The sequence below is a fragment of the Pan paniscus genome, chromosome 4 (genome assembly GCF_029289425.2).
Source record: "Pan paniscus chromosome 4, NHGRI_mPanPan1-v2.0_pri, whole genome shotgun sequence".
Taxonomy (NCBI): Eukaryota; Metazoa; Chordata; class Mammalia; order Primates; family Hominidae; genus Pan; species Pan paniscus.
In genome coordinates this window covers 58,517,459-58,545,198 of record NC_073253.2, presented here as the reverse complement: position 1 = coordinate 58,545,198, position 27,740 = coordinate 58,517,459, and the positions used below count along the sequence as shown (strand labels likewise).

General features: G+C 36.2%; 1 protein-coding gene across 1 annotated transcript in view; it reads left to right on the top strand.

Annotated features, from left to right (window-relative positions):
* Positions 1-27,740, top strand: part of MTREX (Mtr4 exosome RNA helicase) — a 117,971-nt gene that overhangs the window by 88,441 nt on the left and 1,790 nt on the right. Inside the window, exons 20-26 of the mRNA XM_003827367.5 lie at positions 1,237-1,347; positions 4,052-4,240; positions 9,237-9,400; positions 14,420-14,525; positions 18,129-18,185; positions 19,914-20,076; positions 26,817-26,921. Of these exons, the coding sequence (XP_003827415.1) occupies positions 1,237-1,347; positions 4,052-4,240; positions 9,237-9,400; positions 14,420-14,525; positions 18,129-18,185; positions 19,914-20,076; positions 26,817-26,921 (895 nt within the window). The remainder of the gene's footprint in view (positions 1-1,236; positions 1,348-4,051; positions 4,241-9,236; positions 9,401-14,419; positions 14,526-18,128; positions 18,186-19,913; positions 20,077-26,816; positions 26,922-27,740) is intronic.

Here is a 27,740-nt window from a genome sequence, read left to right as displayed (position 1 = left end):
GAGCAAGAAAGGTGGGGTATATTTTTAGATTAAAGAAGACTAAGGAGACATGACCACTAAATCCAGTTTATGATCCTTGGCTGGACCCTGAATCCAAAAGTATGATGGTAATAGTAATGTATAAAGGTCATTAGTGGGTCAGTGGGGAAATCTGAATAGGGATTGTATATGATATTTCCTTAGATCTTACAACATTGTAGCTTTGCAGGAGAATGTGCTTGTTCTTAACATATACATGTATTTGCTGGTCAAGTGAAGTGATTGTTGTTTGCAAGTTAATTTCAAATGATTAAAAAAGGAAGAGGAGGAAGAGGCAGGCAGGAAGAAAGAAAAAACACCCCACCCCAAAAACTTTAACTAGAAAGAGAAAAACTGCTGTTAATGGTTTGACAAACTAAACCTTTCTTGGCAAGTTTGGCAAATTATCGAACCTTTCTACCTGTACTAGAAAATCTAGAAAGGTTAGATAATTTGTGCAAGGTCACACAACTAGCTGAAGACTGAGTTCAATCACTGTACCGTTTTTGTTCAGTAAAGCACTATGAATGTATTTGCTATCAGCAAGCCAGTGAAAATTGTGTTTTCATCAGTGATCAGTGTAAAAGTAGCCATGGAAGACAGATTTGGACCTGTGGAAACATTAACTTTGCCTCAGTTTATAGAGGCTCTCTAGATTCAAGAGCAGTTGAAAGGAAGCAAAATTTGATGTCGATAATGTGCCATTTCGACAAGAGAAAACATGGAAGAAAGTTTGCAGATAGGTGTTCTTCAAGATTATGTCTAATGGAATATGCTGCTTTCTGTCTTTGAAATACTTCTTCATTTCTGCCCATCCAGAACTTACATGAATCTTTCTTGACTTCCTAAACCTGTTAACAAGAGTCTTTCATTCTTACTACTATAGTACCTTTATGTATTAATATTTTTGAACTGCCAAATATCTGAGACCATAAAAATGAGTAAAGTGTGGATTCTGTATTGAGGGGAGCTCTTATTTTTATGTACCATTTATTTACCTGTTATTTAGAAGTTTGAACTGGTTTTTATTTTTTAAATACAGTCTCTAATAAGAAAAGCGTCAGTGTGGGAGAATGCTTCACGGTGATTATTATGTACTTCTTATACCTGTTACATACCGTAAATGCAACTTCCTCTTTAGGGATCCAAGTTTAGGAAATAGTAGAATATGAACATGTGCAAATTTAACTGTAATACTGTATAACTTTTTGGTCATAGGTTGTCCCAGTTTTGGTGCATCTCCTGTCCGCTATCAGCAGTGTTAGGCTTTACATTCCTAAAGACCTTCGGCCGGTGGACAATAGACAGAGTGTTTTAAAATCAATACAGGTATGTGTTAATTTTATAAATTAAGTATAAATTTTATGTAAATACAGATAGTGTTTATAAAGAGGCAACTGAAATGCTTTTAAATATATTGCTTTCTTTCAGAATACCTATAAATACTACCAATAGTGGCAATTATTTTTCATAAAAATAAAGGCAGCAGACCTTCATGTGGATTTGTACTCTCTTTGAATCTACCAACAAAGTGAGTTAGTAAAGGAGGACTCACAAGGAAAACCATTCTGCTTTATTCATTATGAGTGAAAGCTATAGACTGTATTACAAGTTTTATGTATAAAATCATGTACTGACAGGACGTTTAACCATTTTTTAATATAGTTAATAAATACATGAAATTGTTTTATTTTCAATAGGGAAAATTGAGATTTTGTAGTAAATTTAATTTCCTAGTAGAAAAAAGGTGCAGTGGCTCATGCCTGTAATCCCAGCTCTCTGGGATGCCACAGCACAAAGGATCACCAGAGGCCAGGAATTTGAAACCAGCCTGGGCAACATAGTGAGACCCCCATCTCTACAAAAAATGTAAAACTAATTTAAAAAGAAATTAGTAGGACTCAGTGGTATGCATCTATAATCCCAGTTACTCAGGAGGCCAAGGCAGGAGGTTCACTTGATCCCAGGAGTTCCAGGCTCTACAGTAAGCTGTGATCATATCACTGCACTCTAGCATGGGCAACAGAGTGAGACCTTGTCTCTTTTAAGAAAAAAAAAAAAAAAAGGAAGTGATTTTAACGAAGTTATTTAGTTAATAGTTTGAAGAGCATTTACTGTGCAGTGAAGGCTCTGTACTAAAATCTGAGAAAGCAAAGATAAGTAGGATGCTTTCAGAGTAGAGTAGGAATTTTTAAGCTGTGTTCCAATGGTGGGCTTCCTGAAATGAGTGATTCTCTGACAGTTTTACAAAATTTTTATGTAGATGTGGATATCTTTTCCAAAACAATCACTCCTAGAAGGTTTTTATCACTATTGGTCTGGTAGTAAATAAATATCTTATAAGTTCATTGAAATTGTTTTTTCTAATATTTTCAGAATAGCACAGTTTTGAGCAGAAATACACATTAATCATTATTAACTTAGCATTAAGTAATGCCATTATTTTGAAAAAAACTAATTGTTTTGTACTTCTGGGTTAGGTCAGTTGTCATTTTGCTAAAGTGAAAATTGAAATTAATTTTTCTTTGTCTATTGGCAAATGTCAGGCTTGTCTGTATTTGTCTTAAACATCCCTGTGCTGTATCTGGTGTTGATATATTTCAGCTTTCACATTAATTTCATGATAATCTGAGTCTCAGTTTTGCAACATGTTTTAAACAAAGTTAGACTATTTTTTTCTTGGTTCTTCATAGTCGTTTACATCATTCACCACATAGTGAGAAGCCGCAGGAGGAAGAATCGGGGAAATTAGCCTGCCAACAGGACCCTTCACATAATAAATAAAGATTTCCCTTTAGCTACATTAATTATACTTTTTAAACTTCAGAACCGCAATTTTAGTGTTTTCTCTGTTCTGGAACCTCACACCAGTGACTCAGTTTCTTTATATATAAAACTTGGCCAGGCTCGTGTAGGATTTTTGTGCTGACACTAGCCTGCTTTGATTAGGGCAGACATATATCCTGAAACTGTACCATATGCACTTACCAGAGATATCAGTCTTTTGAAAGAGCTTGCCTTATTTGCTCATTTAGGACATAATGTGCAAATGTCTTTGAACCCTTTACATTTGTTTGTCACTCTTAATGTGTTTCTCCTCCCCAATTCCCAGTTCCTAACTAGCCAAATCCTATCTTATCTTTAAGGCTTATCCAAGACCCTGAAAGTTTCTCAGTAGGACACCAGCCTACAGTGAGCTGTTTCTTCTCTGTATGAATATGTCTATTGCATTTAACCATTAATCATGTTTTTTTTTAAGCTAAAGGTCTCAGGACCTTTTATTTTTTATTTTTTTATTTTTTTGAGACGGAGTCTTGCTCTGTCGCTCAAGCCAGAGTGCAGTGGCGCAATCTCGGCTCACCGCAAGCTCCACCTCCCGGGTTCACGCCATTCTCTTGCCTCAGCCTCCCTAGTAGCTGGGACTACAGGCGCCCACCACCACGCCCGGCTAATTTTTTGTATTTTTAGTAGAGACGGGGTTTCACCGTGTTAGCCAGGATGGTCTCGATCTCCTGACCTTGTGATCCGCCCGCCTCGGCCTCCCAAAGTGCTGGGATTACAGGCGTGAGCCACCGCGCCTGGCCCTCAGGACTTTTTTTAAAAAGTCTATACTTTACAAGTCAGTAGTGCCCTCCCTAGGCATCAACACCAAGGAAATAATCTGAAAACAGTTTAAACATAGATGCTCAATACAAGATTACTTTTGATGGCAAGAAGTTACAACAATGTAAATATACAATAATGAATTTAGCAATAAGTTGTGCCACGTTCAGGACTATGATCAAATTATGACTTGTAGATTTATTAACAAATCATAATACATCTGTAAATCATAGTATAGCGTTGAAAAGGAGTTTTCAAAAATAAATGCAATGGAAAAATGCCCTATAATTTAAATTGGCAAAAGACAAAATTATATATGTAGTATACTTTTTATGTCCATGTGCATAGAAAAAAAGGGAAACACTGATTTGGTTTGGTCTTAACTAATTTTGACTATAAGATGAAAATGAATTTTGCATATTTTTTTCAGGAAGTTCAGAAACGTTTTCCTGACGGCATCCCCTTATTAGACCCTATTGATGATATGGGCATTCAAGATCAAGGGCTGAAAAAAGTCATTCAGAAAGTAGAAGCTTTTGAGCATCGAATGTATTCTCATCCACTTCACAATGATCCAAATTTGGAAACTGTGTATACGCTTTGTGAAAAAAAAGCACAGGTATGGCAGAAATTTGGTTTTTATAGTAGAATTCTATATGTTTCACTGAATAAATATGTGTTTGTCATTTTCTTATCCTGTTGGTTTAATTGGCTAAAACAGGAAAATGTGAGCTATCTTTTAAATAAACTGTCAGCTCTGAGCCTGTCAGCTCTCATCAGCAAGACAAGATAAAGTTCATTTTGCTATAGTTTGATATTTCACATAGGATGTTCTGTTTTTTCTTCTTTTTTAAATTTGAGATATAATTTACACAGCATAGCATTCACCCTTTTAAAATGTCCAACTCACTGGTTTTTAGTGTATTCACACATACTTGCAACCATCACCACTATGTAACTTCAGAACATTCTTCTCACCCTCTGAAGGAACTTTATACCCATTAGCAGCCACTCTCTGTTTCTCCCATCCTCCAGCCCTTGGCAATCACAAAATCTTTCTATCTGTATGGTTTTGCCTATTCTGGATATTTCTTATAAATAGAATCATGTAATATATGATGTTTGTGTCTGCTGTCTTTCAGTTAGCATGTCTTCAGGGTTTATGCCTGTCATAGCATAAATCAGTACTTCATTCCTTTTAAGGCCAAATCTTGTGTGTGTGCGTGCGTGCGTGCGTGCGTGTGTGTGTGTGAGACAGAGTCCTGCTCCGTCACCCAGGCTTCAGTCCAGTGGCGTGATTGTGGCTCACTGCAACCTCTGCCTCCCGGGTTCAAGTGATTCTTCTGCCTCAGCCTCCCTAGTAGCTGGGATTACAGGCACGCACCACCATGCCCAGCTAATTTTTGTATTTTTAATAGAGACGGGGTTTCGCCATGTTGGCCAGGCTGGTCTTGAACTCCTGACCTCAGATTATCCGCTTGCCTCAGCCTCCCAAAGTGCCGGGATTACAGGCATGAGCCACCACACCTGGCCTGGCTAAATTATATTTTGTTATGTGGATATGCCATATTTTGTTTACCCATTCATCAGTTGATGGACAGGACATTTGTTTTTTTCTAACTTTTTGGCTCTGATGAATAATGCTGCTGTGAACATTTGTATACAAGTTTTTGTATGGATGTTTTGAGTTCTCTTGAGTGGAATTAGGTAGGATTGATGGATCATATGGTAACTCTATATTTACCTTTATTCTCAGAAACTACCAGACTGTTTCCAAAATGGCTACACCACTTTATGTTCTCACTAGCAGTTTGCAAGATAACTGCTTTCTCTACATCTTCGCCAGCATGTGTTATTGTCTGTGGTTTTTGCTGTAGCCATCTTAATAGCGTCAAATGTTAGTAGTTCAGCTTTTTAGGATAATTAGCTGTAATATCTAACCAGTAAAACCATTATTATAAGCATTCTGTATAGCAAATTTAGAAAAAGCTTTTTGACGTGAACACAATCCTTTCCACTACCTACTTTTTTTCAACTGGAATGTATTATACTATACAAATCTCCTTTCCTCCATGAAACTTACAACTCCTTGCTGTTGTACTTTTTCAACTTTTATCACATACCACTTTTATCAATACATTTGTCTTTGTGTCTCACAAACTAGATTTTAAGCTCCTTAGAGTCAGATGTTTCATTTTAACTTATTTACATTTTCTCATAATGGTCTGTCTTTATAAAGTAAATGCCCAGTGTTTGTTGGATAAATACATGAGTAGAAACTCCTTTAATAGAGTAATGTGTTCAGTTCATAGTTTTAAAGCACTCTCCCTTTCTAGCTTTTTGTGAACTTACATCATATGGTGCTGTAGCATATACACAATACTGGCTGCATGCTCAGTGAACACATCTATGCTCTGACCCACCTTCAAGTGCTGCTAGGCAGGAAGCTTGCCAGGTACTTCTCAAGATGAGGAAACTGGGACACAAGAAACTTTCATTACTTACACAGATATCCAGTTGTGATTCTCACCTGTTCATCTCTTAACCAGGACCATTGCAGCAGCTCTCTCCCTGCTGTCAGTCCTTCCATGGCCACCAGGGTCAGCCTTATGTTTTCACAACACAAGAACAGGTAGACTTGAGCGTGATTGAATGATTGGAAAGCATCCTTGGAGTTGAAGGCATTATCTGAGCTGCTCAAATATACTGAAAAAGACCTTGTCTGGCTGAAGGGACTGGCTAAATAAAGTTGTTATGGAGACTCTCCAATAACATGTAAGAAAGCTCATGCATAAGCATAACATGAAAAAAGGATCTGAAATTGAAGTGGACTACGATTACTATTTAGCAAAAATATAAAATACACCAGAAAAGACTGAAAGGAAAACTTTAAGTGGTTGTGTTACAGCAATAAGATTATAGTGGTCTTTTTTTTTTCTTTTCCTGCCCCCTCCCCATCATTGTCTATAATGTGCTTATATGTATATAAGCACATGATATATACATATAACCACATTATATGTGTGTATGTGTATGTATGTATGTGTGTGTGTGTGTGTGTGTATATATATATATAAAATTTCTTTTTTTTTAATGGAAGAAAAATACAGCCTGGGCACAGTGGCTTACTCCTGTAATCCCAACACTTTGGGAGGCCAAGGCGGGAAGATCACTTGAAGCCCAGAAGTTTGAGACCACCCTGGACAAGATGATGAGACCCCCATCACTGCAAAAAAAATTTTAAAAATTAGCCAGGCATGGTAGCATGCACCTGTCATCCCAGGTACTCAGGAGGCTGAGGTAGGAAGGTCACTTAAGCCAAGGAGGTTGAGGCTACAGTGAGCCATGGTTGCACGGCTGTACTCCAGCCTGGGTGACAGAGTGAGACCCTATCTCTTTAAAAAAAAACAAAAACAAAAAAAAGTGTACATGTACAGTCCAGACATTTTTTTTCCCAATATTTTTGATCCACAGTTGGTTCAATCCATGGATGTGGAACCCACGGATATGTAGGGCCAACTGTATATCTGTGTTCTTTGATAAATATGTTGGGAAAGATCTTGTACAGCATTGTCTGGTGTCAGCCGCATTTAAATTTTTTAGTAGCCACATTTTAAAAAAGAAAAAACCAGTGGCATTAACTTCAGTAATATTTTTATTTAACCCATTTTATCTAAAATATTTCACGTATTTTTATATTCAAAATACAAACATTACTCAAGAAAAAATGTCTTAAATATTGGACTCTCTTCTACCTTCTAAGCTTTATAAGCCTCACAGTTATTAGCACGATGCTTTGCTCTGCTCACAGTAGGCATCCTCAGTCACTTCAGTCAAAGAAACCCTAAAAAACAATGGTTTGTTCCTTTTACTCTGGTAGGCCTGATAAGTCATGCTAGGTAGCATAGCATTCATTGTCTAGCTTGGAAAGCATTGCTTCCTATGACATGGCATTGTGACTACACATCTGTTCATAGAAATATAAATAATCACTAAGAGCTTGCATCTAGGGTCTGATATCCTGGGTTTGAACCCCATCTTTATCACTCAGTAGCCCTGTTCACAGCAATATAAATAATTGAAAAGAGCTTGGATTCTAGGGTCTGCTAGCCTGGCTTTGAACGCCATCTTTACCACTCAGTAGCTCTGTATTCTTGACCAATTTACTTAGTAATCTCTCCGTGCCTCAGTTTTCTCGTCTGTAAAATGCAGATTTAATATTAGTTCCCTACCTTTTAGGATTGCTATAAGAATGAAATAATGTAAAGCACTAGAAATAGAGGACATAGGTAGTCTCTGAATAAATATCAGTTGCTGATCACCTTCATAATTTTTCCTCCTTAGTAGAAGTTTAATAAACAGTCTAAAAAATTCCATTATCTTCGGATTTCAGCTTATCAAAATTTTTCTGTTGGTGTTTTTCTGAACCACCACTTCAGGATACCATTGTTTTTTGTTCTTGTACTACTGTATGCTTGTCATAGTCAGAAAATATGTAATATTTACTGATTAACTAAATTTTAAAACTTATCTACTCTAAAGGATGACATCAAGGTGATACATTTTCATTTTAAGGTTTCATCTATGTTTTGAATAAAGGCCTATTCTCTTTGCTAAAACCATTTCCAGCCTAGGCAAATTCGTGATTTAACTTAAGGGCAAAGAGAAGGAATAGTTTTCAGGACATCATGGGGGAAATATAGATAGTCAAGAGAAAAGATTTCTGTACCCTCATTTTTCTTTCCCTGTTCTCTAAGCTACCCCCTGATGCCCTAAGGATGAAAAGCTAGAGCTGCTGGGATTGGTACTTTTGGACCGTGATTAATTGTCTAGTGAATCCTGTCTTGGGAGAGCCTATCCTAAATTCACCACTGACTTTTTCTACTCTTACAGCCTACCTTGTCTAGCTCACAATATCCAGCTCACTCTCCTCCTTCTAGCCTTCCTCCTTACCTCTCTCCATTTAAGCAAGAGCTGTGCTCTGTTCTCTTTTTTTTTTTTCTTTTTTTTTTTAAGACGGAATCTCGCTTTCTTGCCAGGCTGGAGTGCAGTGGCACGATCACGGCTCAGTGCAACCTCTGCCTCCCGGGTTAAAGCAATTCTCCTGCCTCAGCCTCCTGAGTAGCTGGGACTACAGGCATGCGCCCGCCACCATGCCCAGCTGATTTTTTGTATGTGTGTTTTTAGTACAGACAGAGTTTCACCATGTTGGCCAGGAACCTCGTGATCCACCCACCTCAGCCTCCCAAAGTGCTGGGATTACAGGTGTGAGCCATTGCGCCCGGCCTCTGTTCTCTGTCTCAAGCTTTTTACACTTTCTAACATCTGCCTGCTCTGCCTCAAATTTTTCAAATGGACATTTTGTATTTTCCATGTACTTAATATTTTAGGTAGTATTTAATAACTTTACAGATACATCATTACTCTTGTATAATGTTCCGGGAATGTATCTAAGAAGCTCCAGTTTCCCCAATCTCCTCAGCACTGAAGCTTTAACCCAGAAGTATACTGTAAGATGTTCTTTAAAAATATTTTTTGTTTGATTTCATGAATAAATCTCCTTGTACATTGTTCACTTTATTATTGAACTTTCTTTATACTTTTATGTGCTTTAGATTGCAATAGATATTAAATCTGCAAAGCGAGAACTGAAGAAAGCAAGAACAGTCCTACAAATGGATGAACTCAAATGTCGCAAACGTGTTTTAAGAAGGTTGGGATTTGCTACTTCTTCTGATGTAATAGAGATGAAAGGACGAGTGGCTTGTGAGATAAGCAGGTAAAATCTGGTTATTGTTCTAGAAAGTTCATTTTTTTTCATTTTTAATTTTAATTTTTGTTTATTTTTTTTTGAGATGGAGTCTCACTGTTGCCCAGGCTGGAGTGCACTGGCGCAATCTCAGCTCACTGCAACTCCGCCTCGCAGTTTTAAGTGATTTTAAAAATAACCATTATCTTTAGGAAAAAAGAGCTTTCTAAAAATATAAAGTTTGTACAATATATTCCACACTAAATACAGTTTTGAACCATGAAATTGAGAAATTAGAAAAATCTTAGATCTCAGTAATTAACACAAGCGCTCCTAGCATTTGTATGTATTTCCTTTGACTTTTTTTAATGCCTTGTGGGATTTTTACATAATCTTAGCTTATATATAATTTTGTATACTTTTTAAAAATTATTAACATTTTCCCACCTTGAAACTTAGCCTAGTAACCATTATCTTGTTACGTGCATAGCAAATTGTAATGAGATTTTGGGCTAATAATAGGATTTTACAACAGAACTTATTATAAGCCACAGATTAAAACTGGTTATATTATTATCTGTTTCAGTAATCTTTTGTCACAAATGACCTCAAAACTAAATTATTTACAACATCAACAGTGACTTTATCCTCTTATTGTTTTTATGGGTCAGAAATTCAGGAAGAGCTCATTTGGATGGTTCTGGCTCTGTCCCCCAGGATTGCCGTCAGACAGGTGGTTAGGCTGAAACAGTAGGAGTCCGGAGCGGCTGGGGAATGTTAGGACCTCTCTCTCTCTGTTAGAGCTTCTCCATGTGGTCTCTCCATGTGGGCTGGTTTGGGCTTCTTCACAGTATGGCAGCAGCCTCAGGATGCTTACATGGTAGCTGAAGGCTCCAGTGTGAGTCTTCTAGCTGGCTAAGGTTGCCTTTTCTGACCTAGCTTTACCTTTTGTAACCTAGCTTTGTTATCATACACCATCATTTCCACCACATTCTCTTGATTACAGGTGAGTCATAAACCCTCCTGGCTTCAAGTGGGGGATAATTAGATTCCAACTCTTGATGGGGAAGTGGCTATTGTTCAGTATGGCTTTCTGTGATAATTGGATTGTTCTGTATCTACACTGTTCAGTATAGTAGCCACTATTTAGCATTTGATGTGTGCTTAGACGAAGGAACTGAATTTTATAATTTATATCATTTTAATTGAAATTGAAATTTCCACGTATGCACATGGCAGTCTTTATAGATCAGTGCAATTCTAGAAGAACATGTGGTATAGGAGATGCTGTTGTGGCCATCTTTAGAAAATACAATTTATGATACTGTTCTAAAAAATGTGTTCGTTATTTCCCACCACGAGGAATGTCTCCTGCCTTAGGAGCCAGCTTGCCTCTGTCCTCCTTAACTGGAAAGTCATAAACTGGTAGCTCAAGCAATATCCAGTCTGAAGATATATCTTGTTTTGTCCATATAGTGATGATCATCATTCTCAGTGAATATATAAAAGACACTTTTGAAACAGTTTTTTATGTACTCAGCATGGCCAGGATGGACAGGACTAGGGAATTACAGGCCTTGTAAATGATTTCAGACTTTCTTGGTAAAAATGTAATTATATCGTTCATCTGTCCAGATGTTACAGACTCAGATGTCTTCATAGAACCAGGAGACTGTGGTGAACAGGACAACTCTTAGCCACCAAAAGGGGGCAGTGACTACCCAGCCCTAGTTAGTTGTTATCACAGGATAATGTGCTATTGGATTTTAATTAATAACATATCCAGGATTAAATCTAAACTGCAGTACTGGTCTACTGATTCATATGCTAATGTTATTGGGATTATTTCCTTCTAATAATTACCTGTTTTACAATTAATATAGAAATTAATTTCCTTTAGATATCTACAACTAGATTTTGTGTTGAAAGAATGGAAATTGATTTTATTCCAAGGTGCATTTTTCATTTATAGTAATAACAATATTATATCAAAGTTTGTTAACTTTCCCCCAAATTTGCAAAAACTGGGGCATCATCCTAGACCCCTTCTCTCACCCATTTTGCCTTTTTAAACATTGCCACTGGCTAATGTGTATCCCTCATTATTTTTGGCCTCAATTACTGCAGTTGCCCTCCTGATTATTCGTTGCCTCCCTTCTTGAGTTTTCAAAACCCAAAGCACAAATCTGGTATGTCGTTCCTCTTTCCTTCTTGAGATGGGATTTTGCTCTGTTGCCCAGGCTGGGGTGCAGTGGTGCAATCTCGGCTCACCGCAGCCTCAACTTGCCAGGCTCAAGTGATCTTCCTGCCTCAGTCTCCCAAGAACCTGGGACTGTAAGTGTGTGCCATCAAGCCTGGCTAATTTCTTTTTTAAGTTTCTGTAGAGATAGGGTCTTGCTATGTTGCCCAGGCTGGTCTTGAACTCCTGTAATTAAGCAGTCCGCCCACCTTACCACCCAAATTGCTGGGATTACAGGTGTGAGCCACTTCACCCAGCACCCAGCCCCTTTGTGCCATTCTATTTGGTAAAAGTCCCTCAGTGATTCCTTATTGCTTTTAGAATAGATTCCATAATTTAGTATATTCTTACTCTCCCTCTCCAGCAGTCTATTGCCACACCCCACACATGCTTTTCCTTTTGCTTCATATGACCTTTCACCCCCACCCCATATCCTGCGATTCTTGCATATTTTTGCAAAGAACTTCGAAACTTGCTCTGAACTTCTTCAGTCTGGTTTTAGGCTCCTCACCTTTTTTTCCTCATAACCACTTGTATAAATCAATTATTAGAGCACTCTGTTAAACCACTGTTCTGTGATTATCACCTTACTTGTCTGCCCCCAACGTTAGACTGTAGCTTCTTGAAATAGTCTTTCCTCGTTTGTATTGTTGCACTCTTTGCTTGACTTAACTCTTAAGCTTAACACTAGAGACCCAAATTTAGTTTTTGACTTTTATTTATAAATATTTTAACTGTTAGTAAAGATTATAATAGTTCATGGCTTTATTCTTTTTTAAAGACTTTGCAAAAAATAAAGGCAAAGTTTACTTTTTTAATAATACAGTACAGTTATTGTGTGGGTCAATTGAACCCTGATTATAGAAGTCTAGAAACATCATCTTTGTAGTGTTTCTTTTTAGCTTGAATTGAACACAGTTGCGAATTCAGAATTTTTCATTTTCCACCCAAGAAGAAAAATAAGTGAAGATATTTTGCAGTTATTACTCAAATCAGAAGATAAACACAAAGGGACAAAAAGCACTGTAGTCAAAGTGATAATGGTGAGATTGATTATATAAGCAAAGTCTCAGACCCTAGGTAAATTCTCAGACATAATAACTAGTGCATGAACCATATTTTTATTTATTTATTTATGTATTTTGAGACAAGGTCTAGCTCTGTCACCCAGGCTGGAATGCAGTGGCAAGATCATGGCTCAGTGCAGTCTTGACCTCCTGGGCTTAAGTGATCCTCCCACCTCAGCCTCCTGAGTAGCTGGGACTACAGGCGTGTGCCACCACGCTCAGCTTATTTTTGTATTGCTTTGTAGAGACAGGGTTTTGCCATGTTGCTAGGCTAGTCTTGAACTCCTGGGCTCAAGAGATCTACCTGTTTCAGCTTCCCAAATGAGCCAGGAGCCACTGTGCCCTGCTGAACAATATATTTCTAGGGATATATATATATATATATATATATATATATATATATATATATATATATATATATATATCCCTAGAATATATAAATATATATGAATAATTACATGAATAATAATCTCATATATATATATATGAGATTATTATTCATGTAATCATTCAACAGAAAGGACCTAGTTATGTAATGTCTATGATAAGAACCTGGACCATCTCATTTTGCTAAAAGGACTTGTAATAATAGTCTTTCATCTTTTATTATTTGTGCACCAAAGTTTCCTTATATGGTCCACAAGTGGTCAAATACACAGTTGTGTATATAAGGAAATTGGAAAGAGATGATGAAGAAATTTTTTAAAACCTGTTGAATTGATCATTCTAATCTTTGTAATAATAAATATATTGTCCTTATAAGTCTGTATATGAAAATGTTTCACAATTATGGAGCAAAGAAGATGACCTTCCTCTCAACAAAATCAAGTTGTCAGCTTAAAAAACTGTATTTTGATGATGCAAAACAGGAATCAAAAGTAATAAGCTAGAACTTAAAAGAGATGTAAATCTGGACTTGTACATTTTGACAGTGCAAGTGCAAGAAGAAACAGACGTAGTGATGAGCTAGTACCTACCTGTTAGAAATGTACTTGAAATCTAGAATTGTATTTCCTAGATGGATATTTTTCAGATTTGTGGATGACAATTGGTGAGCAGCAGTTTGTTGCATTTAAAGGCTCTTGCCCATCTTGGTTATATACACTTTCAGCCTTTGGAAAATATGAATTAAAATGTGAGTCTTCTGGCCAGGTGTAGTGTCTCACACCTGTAATCCCAGCATTTGGGGAGACCGAGGTGGGAGGACTACTTGAGCTCAGGAGTTCTAGACCAGCCTGGACAACATAGCAAGACCCCATCTCTACTATAATATAAAAACTTTAAAAAATTAAAACATAAAAATAAAAAAATGTGGTTCTTCTTATGAGTACATTCTAATTAAGATTTCTAATAAAATTGTTTTTCATTATCTTTATTCTACAGATTATTTGTAAAATAACTGAAAAATAATTAAAAGAGTCCTTTGGCCCTAGAAAATAAATGACAGTGATGATTTTTCCTAGCATACTAAAGGTTAAGAAATTGTTCTTATTTCATGAATGTGTGCATTTTGATATTTGGAATCTTTATGTGAAATCCCCGTTTTACATTGATTATATAATATATTGGTAATTATTAAAGATCTACTATGTCCTTAAATAAATCATTGTCATTCCTCATTGATTACTCCTTAAGGTCAAATAATATATTTTATTAAAAACTACACGTTAAGGGCATATGTGTGTGCATGTGTGTCTTTATATTCTGACATTTTAAATTTATTCTTTTGTTTTGCCATTGTAGTGCTGATGAGCTCCTTCTAACTGAGATGATGTTTAATGGCCTTTTCAATGACCTTTCTGCAGAACAGGCAACAGCATTATTAAGCTGCTTTGTGTTTCAAGAGAATGTAAGTTAATTGATTCAGCACATCTTATTTATTAATTCACACATCATGTAGTTAATAGTGTTATGGCTATATTATCAAATATTACTAATATTTACATATTATAGGGTAATGTTAATTGGAAATCACAGCAACTTTAACACAAATGTACTAAGAAAATTAAATGATTAAATACGTATTATTAGAAAGGAGAATAAAATAAGATTTGTCAACAATCACCATTAATTAGATTTTAAGTTTTAAATTTGTTCTGTAACCCAATTCATTGAACATTTGGCCAAGTCCTAGACAGTCCTAGAAATAAAAAGATGAGTGAGAAGAAAACTAGGAAAGTCTGATAAAAATAAAAGGGGGGAGTGAGGTTGAATTAACTCTCCTCCCCAGTGTTGAAGAATAATGACGAAGCAGTCCATCCTGCTAGGAACTGAAACATTAGTTTTCATGGGCACGGTTTGAGGTAGTGAATATAAGATCCTTGTTGGTTTGGCAGCAGTTTTTTTCATATGAGTAATTAGTTCACTTTCAACAGTTCTTAAGAAATCAAAAAATGAAGTGCTGGATGGAACACATAAGAACACTAATTATCCTTGTACTGCATTCCAAAAACCAGTTTGATTCATTTTTAAAAGTAAGATATATTGTTTTGCATTTCAAATTTAAGACTTTATTTATTGTAGATGAAGTGGATAGAATGAGAATAAGACAAGGACATCTGCCTTCTAAAAATAATTTAATATTCTAAATTTTTGGAGGACCTTTTACTATACATACTTAGTTTAACTTTTAAGTAAATTGTGTAGAACAAATTGTTGAGTTTTTTTTTAAGTTCCACAGCTCTTAAATCTTGGGGCAAGATGTCCGTATATGCAGTTAAGATGTATTCAGTGAAACCACACTTAATTGGTCTGTTTACCTGTTAACTGTTTCCCTATTTATTAATCAGATCAAATATATTACTTCTTGAAGTAGATGGGTACTTTTCTCAGGTCCCTGATTACTGATTAGAATCACAGCTGTTAGTGGCAATGATAACAAATAGGACAATAATCCAAAAACAGTTTATGCTTTCCTGGGATTGCCTACCATGCATCTATGAAATATGCATACAAAAGGAAGGCATTACTTTACAAAATATTGTGTTTGTTTTTCCTTAGGCTCAAAATTTTATTATATCAATTTCCAAGATAAAGATAATTAAGAACATTTGTCAAACTTACTTGGAATAGGAAGGTTCAGAGATGTAGGTTTGTAAATAGTTTGGGGATAAGTGGTCTTCCACCCATGTCAAATTTTGTCTTACTTTTCATTATTTGCATGTTCTTGTTGTTTTATATTTTGGCACTATTACAATAGTTCCTTTTTCTGAGAAGCCAATTATATTCCCTCTTCAAAGGAGTTGGTTAAGCTAAACCACAGCTCTTAAATCTTGGGGCAAGATGTCAATATATACAGTTAAGATTTATTCAGTGAAACCACACTTTTTTATATACAGTGTCATCAATTCTTGTGGTGGCGCCTTTTAACATTGAAATGGAAGATTGTACTGATTGTCATGTGGATTTTTCTTGATGCTTTTAACAGAATGTTTTCTGCCAAAAAGAACGTTGTCTTCTAGTAAATATAGTAAAATACTTGTTATAAGTAAGATGAAATTTGCTTGATATAATAACTTCTATTTTAAAATGTATTTATAAAACTGTCTCTACATTTTAAAAATAATATTTAAAAGGTTACGTAAATCTTTATATTATAAAGATCAATCTTTATAATATAAAGATCAGTTTCATTTGAAACTGAAAACTGAAACTGAAAATAAAAATTTATTAAGCACCCAATGTGGGCAGTGTACAGATCTAAGCACCAGAGATGCAGCAGAAATGTTTGCTTTCCTGATACTTACATGTTAGTGGATGAAGATAAAGAAATACAATACACATACATTCTGTCAAATAGGGGTGAAGGTTTTTGGAGAAAAGTGAGAAGAATCAAAGATCACTGGGGAGATGGTGTTACTATTTTAAATAAGATGATTAGAAAAGGCCTCACTAATGAAGTGAAACTTATATTGAGGCCTACAGGAGAGATGAGGGAACAAACTGTACATACCTGGTGGGAGAACATTGTTAAAATCACAGTTAACCTCCTCATATCAGGACTGGTGCCTTCCACCTATAGTGAATAGCAGAGAGGAATGTGATGAGTAGCTGTTGACCATGAATAGACATAATATCAAAGACATTTCGCAGTCTTGGGTTCTTTATTAAACTGAGATGTTAAGGTCATTCTGGCTATTTTGCTTTTTTGCCATTCATCAATAATTTCTGGTTTTAGCAGCAATAATATGGAATCTGGTTCTTGATTTATTATACATATATACATGTTGCAAATCAAAATCAAGTCCTTTATAAGTACTGGTGCTTAAAATAAAGGCAGATATGTCGCAACTAGCCTACAATTGCTTTAAAAAAAAAAAATTAGCGATCGGGCACAGTGGCTTATGCCTGTAATCCCAGCACTTTAGGAGGCTGAGGCGGGCAGATCATGAGGTCAGGAGTCGACACCAGTCTGACCAACATGGTGAAACCCCGTCTCTACTAAAAATACAAAAATTAGCTGGGCGTGGTGGCACTCCTGTAATCCCAGCTACTCAGGAGGCTGAGGCAGGGGAATCGCTTGAACCTGGGAGGTGGAGGTTGCAGTGAGCCGAGATTGCACCATTGCACTCCAGCTGGGCAACAGAGCGAGACTCTGTCTCAAAAAAAAAAAAAAAAAATTAGCCATAATTACTTTAAACCCTGTCTCATACATACATACATACCATTCTTATAGTAATTTTATTTTTGTACAGTAACTACCTTTGTCAAAAATTTCTTCACAAATAATGTCTGTTATTCTCATCATAAGCCTACTCATTTTGAGGATCTGGTTTTATTTTTCTTTGACAGGGCAGAAAACCAGTACACAGAATTTAAGCAGCTTGTCCAACTTAATTTGGCTACTTAGTGTAGACCTGAAACTCCATTATCTAATTCAGAAATTGACAGAATTTTCAGCTGTGGGAAAGCAATACTAAGAATACTGAAACTCAGATTAAACTTTTAGCTGTCTTATACTTTGTTAGAACATCTGGGTAAAATAAAAATTAGGGACACTATTTTTAACGTACTTTATCCTGAGTTTTCAGTTTCAAACTTTTCAGTTTCTACAGATTGAAAGTTGCCTAGAAACTAAAACTGTTTCAAAGTTAAACTATGATAATAAAACCCTTTAATGTTGATGTAACTGAACTACTATGTATGTTTACAATATTTACCCTCCCTCAGTTCCATATGTAATCACAAAAAGGAGCTAGCTAGCACACTTTGCAAATTTAGCAGTGTATTTTCCTCTGAAATGTAATAACAGAATATTATAATTTGGGATGAGAGGAATAGTGATTTTGCCTGTGTAAACTGAATTGATTAGAAACTCTAAATGCTGATGACTAAGGTCTTATAATTTGATATGTGACTATCTTGCAAGCTTTAATTTGTTAAAACAGGTAGTGTGAAAAACCAGTAACTTTAAACGTGGGTTTTTATATCTTGTTTTCCTTTTCTTTTATAGTCTAGTGAGATGCCCAAATTAACAGAACAATTAGCAGGACCACTTCGTCAAATGCAGGTAAGGTTTTTTTTTTTTTTGGAACTACATATTTTATGAATAGTAGATTGTAAAATAAACATTTTTGATAATCTAATCATAGTAGTTTATCATTTCACAGAGATAACCTGTAAGGATTAAATGTTACTTGATGTCAGTCATGTAATTTAATGTTACTCTGATAACATCTCTTGTGATTTTTACTTTAATAATTAAACAGTATTTCTTCCCATTATTGTAATGAACTGTATAGCATTGTTGTGAACAGAGATTAAAAGCTTCATAATGTAAATAGGCTGTATTGACAGCTCAGTGCATGTGTCATTTTCTTCCTCAGTACTGATAATGGTATCTTGAAGGACTAGGATTTAGTTTATTTTTAATTTTTTGCACATTTTTTCATTCTGGTTTATAACAAAGTTTGGTTGTTTTATTGTTTTGTTTTTGAGACAGAGTCTCGCTCTCTTACCAAGGCCTGGAGTGCAGTGGCGTGATCTGGGCTCACTGCAACCTCCACCTTCCACGTTCAAGCGATTCTCCTGCCTCAGCCTCCTGAGTAGCTGGGATTACAGGCGCCCGCCACCACACTCAGCTAATTTTTGTATTTTTAGTAGAGACGAGGTTTCACCATGTTGGCCAGGCTGGTCTCGAACTCCTGAGCTCATGTGATCCTCCCACCTCGGCCTCCCAAAGTGCTGGGATTACAGATGTGAGCCACTGTGCCCAGCCTATAACAAAGTTTTAAAATCTGTTTTATCATAAGAAATTGTCTCTGGGTCCTCAAAGCCACAGTAGTTTATAGTAATAAATTTCTCTCTTACTATTTTCATAGGATAAGCCGATTTTTTCTGTCTGTTCAACATTAGACAAAGACAAGGAAAGATGAGCTAAGGAATTACAAGAGAGGAACAAAAAAATGTGTCATAAAAAGGCCCCTTCAGAACAACAGACACTGGTGCCTACTTGAGGGAGGAGAGTGGGAGGAAGGAGAGGTTGAGGAAGAAAAAAGAAAAAAAAAACCTGTGGCATATTATACTTAGTACTCAGCTGACTAAATAATCTATATACCAAACCCCTGAGTCACAAGTTTACCTAGATAAGAAACCTGTACATGAACCCCTGAGCCTAAAATAAAAGTTAAAATATTTTAAAAATAATAATTCAAAAAATTCTGATTAAAATTAAAAGGCCAGTTCAGTGGAACATGTAACATGCCTTAAAATCACTAAGAAATTTAAATTTCTAGAACCAGCAAAGTCTTCATAGGCCTAGGAGTTTTTGGCCTTTTAGATTGCCAAGTAAAGAAGAATGAAGTTTCTCAACTTAGAGGAAAACAATATGAAGATATGTACATTTTTAAGCATTGTTGTGGAAAAATGTATTTTGCTCTAGGATTTGTATTTCTCTAAATCTGTTTTGTAATGAAATAATTAGAGATTAGTTAAATGCTCCTCTTGAATAATTTTAATGAAGAGTTCTGTTTCTTTTTTGAAAAGGTATCACTGGCTGAAAAGCATGCTCTTGATACATTTTTCTTAGTTAACTACCTCAACATAATGGGAAAGATTGGCCGTTTAATCACTTAGCAATGGAACAGGCACTGTGCCTACTTAGGAGCAGAATGTCCACATTGCAGACATAATACCTAGGAAGAAAAAGGGACCTCCTGGAATATTGGCTTGGAAACCTAAAGAATAAAGTGATATGGGAGATCATAAGTAAGGAATTTTAACTCTTTTATCTTTAAAGGAATGTGCTAAAAGAATTGCAAAAGTTTCAGCAGAAGCCAAATTGGAAATTGATGAGGAAACTTATCTAAGCTCATTTAAACCTCACTTAATGGATGTAGTATATACCTGGGCAACTGGAGCTACATTTGCCCATATCTGCAAAATGACAGATGTCTTTGAAGGTATGGTTAAATTTTACACATATATATTTACAGTATAAGAAATACAGTTAGGATGGTATTGTTTTAATTAAACAAGTATAATATGTATTTTTAATATTTGGTAACTAAATGAAATCTTCTCCCTATTATATAGATTAAAAAATATTCTCCCCAAATTCTTTGTATTATTTAATAAGCATAGTCTGTTCATTAGAAAGTCCTTTAGAAACTATTTTAAACTGTATAATTCTGTGCAGTTGTAATTCTATGAGTTTCTACAGTCACAAGCAGATGACCCTAAGAAGTCATGTTTATGTGGGTATTTTTCCTTTTCACTTTTGTTCTCCTGGTGAGCTATATAATTCCACTAAAAATAGCAGAGCTGAAAATGATCAGTCATTGCATGTGTAATTGACTTGGCTTTAGTCAGACTGTTATTGCAGCATGAATCAGATTAAATTTAATGAGCAGGATTTTAAGAGACTGAAGAATAATTGTTACTCAACTGAAGAGAAATTTTAAATGAAAAAATTAAGGCAAAAGAAATATAAGGAATAATTATAAGTGAATAATAAGAAGCAAAAAGTAAGTAGACTGTTTAAACGAAACCATATTTTAAAATGCTGCATTCAGTAGGAAAAGATTGGCTTGTGTGTTTATAAATGGCCAGTTGTATTTACTGAATGAGATAATTTACATTGAACTTTCTTAAAAATGAAAATAAATGAGTTTGTTCTGTATAGAGATTATAATAAGAACTGCTACTATTGCTTATAGGTTTAGTTTGAGAAAAATTACATGTTTAACATGCCAAATATTATAGGCCTTTCAACTGATATTATTAAAGAAGTAATAGATTACTGATTTTATGAATCAGTTATTTTTATGATGCATAGGTTAAACTTCTCTGCAACAGAATATTAAAAACTTAAACTGAGGGCCTTTACTACATTGAACTTTATGGGTTTTAAGGTTTTTAATGTTAAAGTTTATAGCACATTTTTAAATTATGGTGTTGTATCTTACATATTTTTTCTAAGGTTTATAAACTTCTCAGCCTCCTCTAAATGATCATTTAGTCAAACAGTCCCAGAGCATCCTTTGAATTCTGTATTCTGTTACTGGGAAAGTCATTGCCCAGTAAGTACTATATGCCGAACACTATGCTAAGAGCTCTGTATAATTTACATGTAATCACCAAATAGCAATTCAGGGTAGATATTATCTCCACTTTGCACAAGGAGACTATGGTAAACAGTTTGGCCAAGGTGATGTGAGGGCACGATGATTTAAACTCTGGTCTCTGTAACTACATGTAACTTCAGTTAAGCACCATACCACCTTATCCTTAAATTTTGGATCACCTGAAAATTTCTTAAACCCTACACTAGACTATACCATCTCCATCCACAGAAAAGTCATGCTTGGAGTAATACTAAACAGGTCTTAATCCTAGATGATGTTTAGCAACATCTCTAATAGTTAATGGTGTTTAGCCGAGTCAGTGAGAAGAGGGATGTTGTGTACTCACTGATGAAAATTGCTTAAAACAGGAGCACAGGTTGGTGTATGACAATTGTGTTTCAGCAGCACTAGGGCGATCACATAGAGCACCACCAGTCTTCAGTCTGACATCTTTTTGGAACATAAGGATGAAACTAGTAACTGTTCAATGCCTAATAATAAGACTTGATAATACAATACTCATATTTGTATAATATCTGCTTCTCTGAAAAGTCAGAACACAGTGACATAAAACAATAGTGGTACATGGCAGAGAGTAGCTTTTTATTTTTTATTTTTTTATTTTTATTTTTATTTTTTATTTTTTTTAGAAAAGTAAAAAGCAGGCCAGGCACGGTGGCTTATGCCGGTAATCCCAGCACTTTGGGAGGCCGAGGCGGGCGGATCAGGAGGTCAGGAAATCGAGACCATCCTGGCTAACACGGTGAAACCCCATCTGTACAAAAAATACAAAAAATTAGCTGGGTGTGGTGGCAGGAGCCTGTAGTCCCAGCTACTCGGGAGGCTGAGGCAGGAGAATGGTGTGAACCTGGGAGGCGGAGCTTGCAGTGAGCTGAGATTGTGCCACTGCACTCCAGCCTGGGTGACAGAGCGAGACACCATCTCAAAAAAAAAAAAAAGAAAAAAAGAAAAGTGAAAAGCAAGGGCAGTAGACCTGGCCTGTCAGATGAGTATATTTTTTTTTTAATCTAGGAATTCATATAAAATTGTCTTTATGGATTATTTTTTCTGTTCTTTCTACCTAAGTAGAAGTTATCACAGTATGGAAGATAAATCCTAAACTGCCAAATTGAAGATGGTTTGTAGCTCATACTAGATGCCACCTATGAGTTGACTTTTTCCACAGCATACCAGCATTCCTGAAGTCTGTTCTGTCCTCTTTCAGTTACTCAGGGGCTATTTCTACATCACAGTTTGCTTGAAATTTCAGTTTGAAAATTTGAGAAATTCAGTTTTTTAGCTCTAACTTGAAATTAGATCTAACATCTGCATAATTTTTATGTTTTTCTTGTGTGTGAGCCAGTAGATGAGCTTAAACCTTTCTAAAAATTGGGATATACTATGTATTCGCCCTTAAAACTATTTTTTGATTTAAGTAGCAAAAAATGAGAACCTTCATTTTCTTAGGATAGTATTTCTCTCTTTTGTTTTTACAGTGTTACATAGTGCTTCCATTTCAAGAATAGCCATTCCTTCCTCATCTCGTTATTGTATGTGGTTGTTTTTTATTTTTTGCAACAGGGTCTGGCTCTGTCACCCAGGCTGGAGTGCAGTGGCTTGATCTTGGCTCACTGCACCCTCCATCTCCCGGGCTTAAGTGATCCTTCCACCTCAGCCTCCAGAGTAGCTGGGACCACAAGCATGTACCACCATGCCCACCTAATTTTTGTTAATTTTTGTAGAGATATGATTTTACCATGAAGCCTAGGCTGGTCTCAAACTCCTGGGCTCAAGTGATCCACCTGCTTCAGCCTCCCAAGGTGTTGAGATTACAGGCATGAGCCACTGCAGCTGGCCTACACATGTTTTATGATTGGAAAAATACTGTAATCAAAGCTGTAGCACACAGTACAGTGTGTCTGTTTTTACAGGCAGACAGTAATTGCATTGGAACTTTCTAATGTGCTGTGTGCAAACCATATTTGTTCCTAATAAGATTCTTAATTTTCTTTTCATATGAAAATAAAAGTGTCTGGTCATTTCATATCCTGAGCCTCAGAAGTAGTTTTAAGTATTCTTCAAACATTAACTGAGGCTAGTTAACACTGTAATGATTAAAACCATGTGTTTGGGGGATGTCTAATGCAAAAGAAAAGTTCATATTGTGATTCAGTTGAGAAATTTTGAAGACTAAGTATTTATTCTGTTATCACCCTGGAAAAAAAAATGACAGAATTTAGCTGTTTTTTATTTCCATTAAACTAAATTTGAATGACAGTTTAAACAAACTATTTGTATGGGCTGATGCCTAGGGTTTTAGTCAAGTAATCCAGAGGCTGTTACTATTTATTTCTGACTCTACATAAACAATATTGTACTCTTAACTATGAAGGATGACAAAGGATTTGCTTTCCACTGAGCAAGTGTCATTAGGAAAGCTTCTATGATGAATTATCTCTTGAAACTATTTACTGTACCTCTGCCTGCCATATGCTTTTTATTTTTTTTCAGTCCTGCTCCCTCTGTATGCCACATGTTTTGAAAGCAAATACTGTGAATTGCATTCCTCAACTCTGTCCCCACCACACACATTCTCTCACATGCCTTTCAAGTAGCAGTTTAACCCTTTCTTAGCATCATCAGTGTCATGAGTGGTTTTCCAGTGGATTTGTCTTTTAAAAGTATTCTTGCTGATAATAATAGAGTAATAATTTATTAGTAATTGTTTCTGTCTTTACATTTTGGCAATACTTATTTAATGAATAATTCTGAGACCCTAGTGGGAATCAGGCACCATGCTAGTTACAGTGTGAGCAATAGTCTCTGCTCTCAAGAAGGGGTTCAGCCTAAGCTGGGGTTTAGCGGCAAGTAGTTGCAAGATACATGTGTGATTCTAACCTCAGGCCAGGCTGGATAGGAGTATTAAATTCGGGTCAGAGCATGAACTGTGGGAAACTGCTTTAGGGTATGCCAGAAAGCTGAAGGCAGAAGTTCTGTTCGGGAAAATCTGCTGCTTTCTCTCCTTAATGAGAATGATGCTGTTTTGTTCATCAACCGGGTAAGGCTGATGTTTATTAAAATGCTCTTAAATAAAAGCATATAGTCCCAAGTGTCCATCGATAGATGAATAAATTGTGGTATATATTAGGTTGGTGCCAAAGTAATTGTGGTTTTTGCCATTTTTAATGGCAAGGTGTTCCATTCTAATAAAGATTAAATGGAACAGCTTTCAGTTAGAAAAGACATACTGACTCATGCTACAATATGGACAAACCTTAAACACATTAAGTTGAAAGAAGGCAGACACAAAGGCCACATAGTGTATAATTTCACTTATATGAAATGTCCAGAGTAAGCAGATTCATAGAGACAAAGCATAGAAGTGGTTGCCATGGGCTGGAGGGACAGGAAGACATGTAACTGCTTAATGGGAACAAGGTTTTTTGGGGGTGGTAAAAATGCTCTAAAATTAGATAATGATGATGGTTACACAAGTCTGAATATACTAAAAACCACTCAGTTGTACACTTATTTAAAATAATTTTATGGTGTGTGAATTCTGTCTCCATGTGAGTTCTTCCAGAATGTAGTAAACCTGAATATAAAAAAGGGCAGTAACTGAACTGTATATTTAACATGGTTAAAAAGGTGGATTTTATGTTTTATATTTTACCACTATTTGAAAAATTTTTTAAAGACAATAACTAGAAAGAATTGGATTTCTCTTTCTACTCTGGCAGGACCAAAAAAAAAATTTTGTAACAAACCAGTAGGTTAATGTGGTTTTGTTTTGTTTCGGTTTTGGTCAGCTTCATTTAGCCTATGATGGGTCATGGCTTTGAAACTTTTGTCTAGCACTTAGTCAGGCTGATGAGGCAGGATGACTTATAAAGGTGGGTGTAAGAAGAGCCCTTGGATTACAGAGAACTGTAGTAGGTAGGAGAGATGCTAGACAATTCACTACTTAATCGTCAGTCTTCATTAATCCCTGGGGGGAGTAGCCTCTATGTTTCAGGCAGCTCTGGACAGTTAGTGTTTGTGCACATACCCAGTGATTTGTTGATGAGACTCTGTGGGCAACAACCACAGTCATTGTATATGCAACCTTGTGCCTACTGGCCTAATTTGCTTGTTACCTGAAACTGTGTCGAAACTAAAGTTTCCAGAAATTGAGTCGAAATGTTTACAAAATGTGACATGACAGTGCTCTCTGGCCTGAATGTGCATTTACTTGCCTTAGTTTATTCTTTATCTTAGTAATTTACTTCGTATGGTTTGGTCTCTGATAACTTTCACAGATTCTGGTTAACACGAGTTACTAAAATTTGTGAAATAATAATATCACATTGTGTTTCTTGGTACACATTTGAAGTCAGTCAAAACAATGTTTGAGAATGTGTCTGGCTCTTTAATGCCCTATGCAGCAGAGGACTTTGTAAAGGATTTCATTTCAATCCTAAATGACCTGTGAGAATCTGGTCTCAGGTAAAAATCTAGTTACATTTTGAGCCACTACCTAATTTAATTATCTTTGGATATACTTGTTTGCATAAACATTTAATATCTGATTGCATAGGTAATATGACATTACCCTCTCTATCCCAATTCCTACCCTCTCTCTTGACACCCAGAAGTTTCTGCAGTTGGATTTCCTGTTTCATTGCAAGGCAGTATTGGAGCCTGCATTCCTAGCAGCTGAGAATAGAAATAACAAATAATTATTATTAATTTAATAATAGTGTTAATAGTGTAAATAGTTCATTGTTCCTACAGACTGCATTTTGAGAACTGGTATTCCTAATGTATTTCATATATTAAAAATGAAGTCAAGCGTTTTAGATTTAGGCAGGTAGCACTTAGAGAAAGGATCTCACAATCTCTGCCCCTCTTTGCACAAGTCTAGCAAAAGTGAAACTATGTTTATAGCTTCAGCTTTGATACAAACACTTTTCTCAAACAGATTCTAGACCCATGGGAAAAGGCTTCTTTCCTTGTGCTCCTTGAGAACACTGTGTAAAGAACGTACTAATGAAAGAATCTAAGGTCAAGAAGAATGAATGCACCTTTAAAATGACAAGTTTTATCTTGTTACTCTGCTGCTAAAAACAGTCTGTTGCATTCTATGAGATGGTATGGATGGTGTCCAGATGCCTCACTAGGCCACACTCAGGGTCCTTGAATAGCTGCGGTTTGCCAGGCTTTTCTGCATTGTCGTGGTGGTCCTTCCCTTGTTGCTGCTGCCTGAGAGATACTGCCTGGTTCTTACAGACACAGATTATGTCATCCTTGCAGCCTTCACCCAAAGTTGCTCCCTCCTTCTAGGGCATTTTGTTTTCCTACTTAATACCAAGTGTCAGCATGTTAGTAATAAACAGGTGTCTCTACCATTAGTCAAAGGTGGGAGTTAAGCCTTTCATCTTTGTAGCTTTCTCCAGTACCTAACCATGATTTACTTCATGGGAAGTCCCTCAAAGTACTATTAATTATCCTGTGTTCTCCTGCCTTGCCTCTTAACAAAAATTCTGCTGTTCCTGATTATTTCCATTTTACCAGTGTTTTGTTTATTTTCTATCCAGGCAGCATAATTCGTTGTATGAGGCGCCTGGAAGAATTGCTTCGACAAATGTGTCAAGCAGCAAAAGCCATTGGAAATACTGAGCTGGAAAATAAATTTGCAGAAGGTCAGTATCATATGCATAAGCTGTTTCTAATTTAGACAAATTTGGTGAAGCAAATCTTGAGCCCTGGACCACAACCTAGGAGGACGTTTTGAGATGTTCTTCACTGCATTGTCATGGAGAGCTATCTACTAGTGTTTCTATAAAATTTAGTGTGTTGGGGGAAAAGTTGAGATTTTATATATACATGCATTTACGTATATTAATTGTACGCTAACTACATGCCAGGCATTGTTTTAAGCACTAGGGGATATAGTGAACAAAAAGACACCCCTGCCTTCATGGAGTTTACATTCTAGTGTGGGGAGATAGACAATAAGTCAACAATTAAATTTATCAGATGGTGATAAGTCTGTAAGATAAAAACAAAGCAGAAAAGACAATAGAATTGGCAGATGGATATGATGGTCTAGGGCCTCCACAGGGAAGGTGGCAGTTAAGGCCTTTGGTGTATGCTTGATGTACGTGAACACCAGCAAGAGGCCAGTGTGGCTGGAGCAGAATGGGCAGTGAGTAGAGGAGTAGGGGTTGAAGTGAGAAAGGAAATGATTCCATAGTTCCCAGCCCCAGGCTTCTCAACTCTGCAGTGATTGGAGGTGTGGAGTTTGGGAGTGACCTGCCCTAACTTGGACTTTACAAGGTAATTGTTGCTCTTACATTCAGGGCAAGTCTGTAGAGTAGCACAGTAGAAGTGGGGAGAACAGATCAAGAAAGGATGGCTAAACCAAGGTGGTAGTAATGGAGTGGTGGTGGGGGGGCAAGGGGCATAAGCTTCAGTCCTGACTCTTGACCAAGAAAAAGGACTAAGTTAATCAAAGAATA